Source organism: Rhinopithecus bieti, unplaced genomic scaffold (assembly GCF_001698545.2).
Source record: "Rhinopithecus bieti isolate Rb0 unplaced genomic scaffold, ASM169854v2 scaffold_41082, whole genome shotgun sequence".
NCBI classification, from domain to species: domain Eukaryota; kingdom Metazoa; phylum Chordata; class Mammalia; order Primates; family Cercopithecidae; genus Rhinopithecus; species Rhinopithecus bieti.
This window is the reverse complement of record NW_016817890.1, coordinates 2009226-2017114: the sequence shown is the minus strand read 5'-3', so window position 1 is coordinate 2017114 and position 7889 is coordinate 2009226. Positions and strand designations below refer to the sequence as shown.

The following is a 7889-nucleotide window of genomic DNA, read 5'->3' as shown; positions in this document are numbered from 1 at the left end:
CGACCCCGGGCCCCGGGCCCGCGCCGCCTGCCACCCCCGCCCCTCCTCGCTGGAGCAGCAGCGGCAGCGGCAGTGGGAGCGGGAGCGGGAGCCTCGGCCGGCGCCCACGCCGCAAGTGGGAGGTGTTCCCGGGCCGCAATCGCTTCTACTGCGGCGGCCGCCTCATGCTGGCCGGCCACGGCGGCGTCTTCGCGCTCACGCTGCTGCTCATCCTCACCACCACCGGTCTCTTCTTCGTCTTCGAGTGAGTTCCGCTGCCGCGGCGCCCCCTCCCAGCCCCCTGCCGCGCACCCGACCTTCCCAATCCCTGCTGGGCACCCCGTGCCCTCCCCTGCGCCTCCCTGGCCCTCATCCTCCCCGCCCCTTTGGGATCCTCCTCGGGCCTCTTGTCTGCTCCCCTGGCCCCTGCGCACCCATCCTTCCCTGGTCCATTTGCCAGATGCCCCATCCACGCTGGTGCTCTCCACCCTCCCAGCCGCTCCATTCTCCCTGGCCCCACCCTGGCACCTGTCTGCCTGCCACTGCCAGGAGCACCACCCTCCATGCCCCTCCACGGTCCCCATCCTCGCTGCCCTCTCAGAATCTGCCCCAGGGCTCACTGGACAGGCCCCTCCTGCTCACCCATCCCTGGACCATCTCTTGCCAACCTCCCAAGTTCTTTCTGACCCTTATATCCCTTGCTGACCACTTCTAGATCTTGTGTGTCCTTTGGCTGTGCACACCCGCCGTAAACATCCTAGTCATCCTCTCTGCCCTCTCTGGGCCCCTCCAGGGTCCCCTCCTTTTCTCTAGTCTCAGACACCAACCCCGCTTTTGCTTCCCCTCAGCCACGCACACCCCTGGCCCAAAGGCATCTTTTCTCAAAATCTTTGGGCCTGTCGGGCCCCCTTTCCTTCTCCAGAACCTTCCTTAGGTTCTCCAGAGCTTCCTGTCCTTCCCTCAGTTCCCACCTGCCTCCACCCAGCTGGCTCCCAGGCCCCGGACCCGTCTCCTGACCACCTGGTTTTCTTTTCCTGCTCAACATTCTGGAGCGTCCCTCTGGCCTGTTCCACATCAGCAACAGCTGCAGTACCTTGTTGTTTTTCAGGAAAGAGTTCGGAGTGCTTTTGGGCGACAGGTCATATTTGCCCCCCTAGGTTTTTGACCTCTTCATATTCCCCAGTGACCCAGGATTGACCCACACATAATCTCCATTTTATGGATGGAGGGTCATATATTTGTATTAGAAGTTTTCCACCCACCTATGAGCCACCTGCACCATGATTCCTTGCACACAACACTCACACGCCCACCCACCCACTCTTGCTTCATGAGCCCTGCTGTCCCCTCCTGACTCCCCATCCTTTGTGGTCGTCCCTCTTAATTTTACAATGTAGTTAAGAACTCTTGACAGACCTGGTTCAAATCCCAGCTCCACCACCCACTAATTGCGTGACCTCAGGGCAGTCATTTCACCCCCTCAGTGCCCCAGTTTCCTCATCAGTAAAATGGGATTTATAATAGTACCCACCTTGTAAGGTTGTCCTGAGGGTGGCATGAGGTCCCATGCAAGCTTTTAGCTGACTAACAAGCACACAGTGTTGGCTGCTATTAGTACTTATGTTGTCTTTATGAAAAAAGCACTTCCCAAGGGCGTGTGGCCACAGTAAGGCTATCATAGAGACACCCTCCCCCAGGTACCCTTTCTAGCTGCCAGATCATGTATCTGCAACCTTGGGTTTCCCCTTGAAGCAAGGTGAAGAGTTCCTATAAATTAGCTTCTCCTTTCACCCTTTTACCACACACTCTGCCCTTGTTTTCTGAGTAGTGTGGATAAAAAGTTTAGGGATGAATTACAAGCAGAAGCTCTGGGGGGCCCAGAGCTCAGCTCTGGACTGAGTTTCAGATCTGCTTCCCTGGGCTGGCCACATGAGTGTTCTGGAAGTGCCTTTTCCAGTATTCCCTGGGCTGCCCTCTCACTCCCCACACCCAGGGCTGCAGCCGAGGCAGGAGGAAGCAGTACTTGCTGTGTGTGGTTGACCCACATGACCCTGCAGTGTGATCAGTCTGGCCTAACTTCTGAACTAGAAGCAGGACCTTCTCTGGGTTAACCGGGTATCTTCACTGGTGACTGTTTTGTCTCCAGCGAGGGAGGAAGCAAGGACTTCTGGGTTTGGGGAGAGCTTGTGAACCGTGTTGTGGTTTGCCCTGCTTGTCCTCATTGGGGGCTGGTAGATTGGCAGAAGAGTTTGGGTTTGGGCCGAGAACTCACCTGGGTCTGGACTGGATGCTCCCCATTGCTCTGGGAAAAGGTAAGGTGCTCTCTAAACCTTTCCTGCTATGAATGGCTTTGCCTCTTTGGCTTGGTGGATTGTTGCATGGGACCTCCAGCAGGGCTCCCAACTTCTGCCTTACTTCCCGCCCCCACGCAACAGCCAGAGTGCCTTTTTGATTCTAAGTCAGGCCTGAATCTTCCCTGGCCGCTGCCCCCTGCTCTCTTCTGTCCTCGTCTTCCCTCCAGGCATGTCATCCTCCGTGCACACTCCTACCTTCTGGGCCAGTGCTTGGAATCCCCTTCCTGCAGGTGGCCTCATGGCTCACTCTCTCACATTAGGCCTCCCCCATCCATCCGCACAGCATAGCAAACCACTCCCCTCCAGCACCTCTCCTCTCCCCTCATTTATCACTCTCTGAAGCACTTCCCACCACCTGACATACTATGTTATACTTGTTAGTTTCTTCCTTGTCTTTGCCCATGAGAGCAGGACATTCTCCTCTGTTGCAGCCTTGGTGCCTAGAACTTGCACCTGGTATGCAGTAGGTGCTCAATACTTATTGAATGAATGAATTGACAGTGTATTTGAATGAATTGACAGTGTATTTGCTGGGAGACTGGAAACCCTAGTTCTGTCATTGAGTGGCTGGATGACCTTGAACCTAGCTGTGGGCCTGGGAGAGCTGTGGGCCTCTGGAGAATCAGGAGGCTAGGACTTGGTGGTTCCTGCAGGCTCTATAAGTCTTAGATTTCAAGTCTTCTCTGTCCCCCTACACAAGTCTGGTTGCATATGAACTGGAGTCATTGCCGTGTGGGTGACACTGAGGGCCCTCTGGTTCTGTTTGAGGGTCAGACCCAGAAACCATTGAGATGTATGGAGCAGAGCGTGGCCCACTGGGAGCCCTTGGCCTTGGCAGTCTGCTCCTCAGGGGAAGGGCTTCTCTGAAGGCCAGAGCCTCTGATGATGGAGACTTCAGAAGCAGCATGCAGGTGCCCACAAGTGTGTGCCTACTGTGCCACTCCTGGAAGCTTGGCTGATCTCAGGCCTCCCAGGGCCCCGTCATCTCCTTACCTGATCAGGTGCTACTCTGGCTATGGGATGATGGTTAATAGTATGAACCTCAAAGTCAGAGCTGGCTTGGGTCCCACTTTAGCACTCCTGAGCCATGTGACCTTGGGCAGGTTACTTAAGTACTCTGAGCTCTAGTTTCCTCATCTGTAAAGTGAGGAGCATAACTTCACAGGATCCCAGTGAGTATTTGATGAGAAAGTACACAGGAACTGCTTAGCCTGGTACCTGACCCATAGTAACTATCTGTACTTCGAATGTTACTAATAGTAATTTATTAATTAGGGCAGTGTTTGGCACATAGTAAGCCTTCAAAAGATGGTAGCTATTTTTCTGTCCCCTGGCAGCAGTTATTTACTGGGTACTTCCTTGGTGCCAGGTGCTGTGCAGTGTGCTGGAAATATAAAGCTGAACAAGAGAACATAGTCTATACCCACAGAGAAGCTTATGATTTTTTGTGTTTGTTTGTTGTTGTTTTTGAGACAGAGTTTTGCTCTTGTTGCCTAGGCTGGAGTGCTATCTCAGCTCACCGCAACCTCCACCTCCCGGATTCAAGTGAATCTCCTGTCTTAGCCTCCTGAGTAGCTGGGATTACAGCCACATGCTACCATACCCGGCTAGTTTTCGTATTTTTATTAGAAATGGGGTTTCATCTTATTCGTCAGGCTGGTCTCGAACTCCTGACCTCAGGTGATCCGCCCGCCTCAGCCTCCCAAAGTGCTGGGATTACAGGCGTGAACCTGGCCGAGCTTATGTTTTAGTGAGAGAAAAATAGCCATCACATAGACAAGTAGCTGAAATATATACTAAATGTTATGCAGGAAAGAAAGAGCGTTGAAGTTTGCTGTGTACAGAGTTGTTAAGGAAGGTCCTTCTGAGGAGGGAAGAGGAATCTGAGAAAAGGAACAGCAAGTGCAAAGGCCCTGAGGTAGGAGAGATCCAGGCTTGTTCTAGGAACTGTCGTGAGGCCATTCTGATGGGAGGAGCAGGAGCAAGAGGAGAGTTTTGTAAAATGAGGCTGAAGTCCTCAGTAGGGCCCAGATCATGCCTGGCCTAGAAGGCCATGGTAGGGAGTTCGGATTTTATTCAAAGTATAATGGGAAGCAGTTGGGAGGTTTTAAGCAGGAAAATGACATTATCTGATTGACATTTCCAAAAGATGGCTCTGGCTTCTAGGTGGACAGTGAGGTGCCAACAGAGAAGATTGGCCATAGAGAGAGAGCCCTGATAGCTTCACTATCATGAAGCCATTCTCCCACCAGTGTCCAGAACTTCTAGAATGTTCTGGCCCTAAGATGGAGGAGGGAGCTTGAAGAGGGCTATGGTAGGCAGCCTGCCTGGGGACAGAGGCACAACCATTCAGCAGCCACAGGCTATTCTCTGAGGCAGCCAGGGTCAGGGGGTCTGAAAGCACTGCCTCGGGGATACCTGCCTCCCTTGCGTCACAGTGACAGTGGCTGGACCATGCCGTTCCCCCAGCCCTCTACTCATTCTTCAGGTTGGAGCTTAGGATTATCTTCTTCAGGTTGCCTTTCCTGACTGTGCTACTGTGTTCCCCTCCCCCACTAGAGCACACATCACCCTGTGTGGCAATTCCCTGTTTACATGTCTGTTTTCCCCACTTGACCATAAGCCACAAGGGGGAGGGGCTCTTGTCTTATTCATCGTCATTATTCATGCTGCTTATTGAAGGTGTTACCTGCCACAGAGAAGACCTCAGTAAATATTTGTGGACTGAGTGAGTGAATGAATGAGTGAGTGAACACTGCAGGATGGTTTGTCTCAGGTAACAGTCCACTTCACTAGTGTCTGCCTGAAGCTCTGTGTATAGAGGGATTCTCTGAATGCAGAGGTTAGGAGTTCTGGGATCTATTGGACACATCTGCCATGTGCTCAGGAGGAAAGTATAACACAAGGATCAATTAGTGATGTCTATTCCCGGTACTTATTGGCAACTTGCTGCACTCACCGAGGAGCTGTGCCTCTGTCTCAGAGCAAGGCTGTATTCAAGATTTTGGTGGTGGTTGCTGGAATGACAGCGCCTGCCAGGTGCTGTAGCCCTGTGCCAACCTTGGGTGGTCTGCTGATCTCTCTCCATCTCTCGTTCTAGCTGTCCCTACCTGGCCCGCAAGCTGACCCTTGCCATCCCCATCATCGCTGCCATCCTCTTCTTCTTCGTCATGAGCTGCCTGCTGCAGACAAGCTTCACCGACCCTGGGATCCTGCCCCGGGCTACTGTCTGTGAAGCAGCCGCCCTGGAGAAACAGATCGGTGAGGTTTCTACTCCCAGGCGAAGCTGGGTCTCCATAGCTCCACATTCCCTGACTTGGGAGGAGGCCTGGTTTTCTCTTCCGAAACTTTACTAGGAACTGGGGATGCAGTCGTGAGCAAGGCAGGCTGGAGCTGACACTGGCACAGAGGGAGACAGATGATCAACAAGTGAGCAAATAAGTAAGCAAGAAATGCTGGCCAGCAAAGGCCCCGATGGCAGCCAGCGTGGAGCTGAGTAGTTCTTGGGGGCCAAGCACTGTTTTAAGCTCTTTATATGCATGATCTTATTTAATCCCCCAGTAATCCTATGAGGTAGGTACTGTTGTTATTCTCCTTTTACTGATTAATTAAATCAAGGCAAAAGAGGGTCCAAGATCACAACGTAAGTAGAAGAGCTGGGATGAGACCTCAGGCCAGAGCCCCTGCTCTTAAATATTCATATACACTTATTCATGAACTCATCAAACATTTATTGACCCCCTACTATGTGCCAGCACTTTTTTAGGTGTGATATAGCAGTGAACAAAACTGACAGTATTGCCTGTCCTCATGGAGATTGACAGTTGAGGAGGAAGGAGACAATAAACAAACAAATAATTAAATATCTACAATATCAGACAGAAGAAAGGAGAGAGGGAGGATGAAGGCTGCAGGGAGGTGTGTGGTTTTACATAGGGTGGCCAGGGAACATCTTGTGAAGGAGGTGACATCTGAGCAAAGAAGCACCGGCCTGAATAGATGAGGGCTTGAGCATGGGGTTATCTAGGGAAGAGCCCAGTAGGTGTTGGGGATTGGGCTAGTTTACGTTAGGTGGTCAGGGGAGACCTCCAGGAGGACGCGGCACTGGAGATGAGTGTGGTAGAAATACGGGGATCTGGGAACAGTAAGGCCAAAGCCCAGAGTGGCAAACAGCCTGGGTGTGTGTGAGGAACGGCAGTGGCCAGAAAGACCCTGTGCTCCCAGGCAGCCCACGTGGCCCTTGATTCCTTTCAGACTGCTGTGTGGGTTCCGGGGTGGCGGGCCACTGGGGATGGGTCCCTAATCTCAGCTTGCTGCACCCTAGTTCCTTCCTGCTGAGAAATGACGTGGCTACTTGCACACTTTGGGGGTTTCCGGTCCGTGGTTAGTTCCTTCCCCTAACAGGATGGTGTTCACACAGGCTTTTAAACACCCAGCTGGCCCTGAAGACATCTAGTGGCCTGTAAATGTCAGAGCCCTGCTGTATCCATCGCTAGAAATCATTTCACTAATACTCTGTGCAGCAGGGAGGGAGGGAGGGCGAGCAGCTGGAGTGGATGTTGTCTGGGCTCTGTCTGCTCTTTGTCTCATTCCTCTGCCCGGCCCCATCCTCAGCCATGCCCACGAGCGCCACCTCATCTTGCCTACATCCAGCTTCCTTCCCTCTCAAACTCTGGGTCCCTGGCCACTCCTTCAGGATCCCACAGTCTGACCTGGGCTAACCCACCTGGCAGCTGGGAAGGCCCAGCTGTGCCCCGTTCTTCCTCCCCTTCAAGTCAGGGCTAATCATGAGGCAGGATTATTGTCCAGCTCAGCCGGACCCAGAGGTCTGGCTGCCCATTCTCGGCCTCCTGTGAGCTGCGTGGATCACAGTGATTATCCCCACAAATCTTCACAACAGCCCAGTGAGGGCGACCCTGTTAACCAGTTGTACTGATGGAGAAACTGAGGGAGGTGATCACAGGGCCAGGGATAAAGGAGCAGAGACGGAGTGTGTGCCTCTCACTCCCAAACCCCTTGCTTTCTCTTCTGAGATGGAAGCAGGGACACATCTCCTTCATCCTCTGTCTCCACTTGTTTCCTGTGCTCTGGGAAGCCTTCCTGATCCCGGTTGGGCCAAGCCTTCTATGGCACATTCCCAGAGCACCTTTTCCTTCCTTCTCTGAACCTGTGCTGCAACGGTGGTCATTACAAAATTGTTCTTTCTGCTGGCCAGTGAGGGCATGGAATTCCAGCATCTTGTTCACCTTGTCGCCATGTAGAAGGCTCAGTGACGTTGGCTAAATGAGTAAATGAATAACTGAAGAATGGGTGAGCTTCTGTGAAGGCCCTCCTTGCTCTGTCAGGGTGAGGAAACAGGACATCTCCCAGTTGGGCATCATGGGTTTGTTCATGTGTGTGTTAATTCTTTTTTTTTTTTTTTTTTTTTTTTTTGAGACGGAGTCTTGCTTTGTTGCCCAGGCTGGAGTGCAGTGGTGCATCTCAACTCACTGCAAGCTCTGCCTCCCGGGTTCACGCCATTCTCCTGCCTCAGCCTCCCAGTAGCTAGGACTACAG

The 7889-nt window shown here is 52.7% G+C and overlaps 1 protein-coding gene across 3 annotated transcripts in view; it reads left to right on the top strand.

The window, feature by feature from the left end:
* Positions 1-6: 6 nt before the first annotated feature.
* ZDHHC18 (zDHHC palmitoyltransferase 18) overlaps positions 7-7889 on the top strand; it is a 34822-nt gene continuing 26939 nt past the window's right edge. The window contains exons 1-2 of one of the 3 annotated variants that reach the window (XM_017856450.1): positions 7-244; positions 5434-5594. In XM_017856450.1, the coding sequence (XP_017711939.1) occupies positions 165-244; positions 5434-5594 (241 nt within the window). In that variant the 5' untranslated portion in view covers positions 7-164. Of the gene's footprint in view, positions 245-2120; positions 2292-5036; positions 5110-5433; positions 5595-7889 lie in introns of those variants that run through there. The other 2 variants (XM_017856451.1, XM_017856449.1) reach the window with 2 other exon arrangements.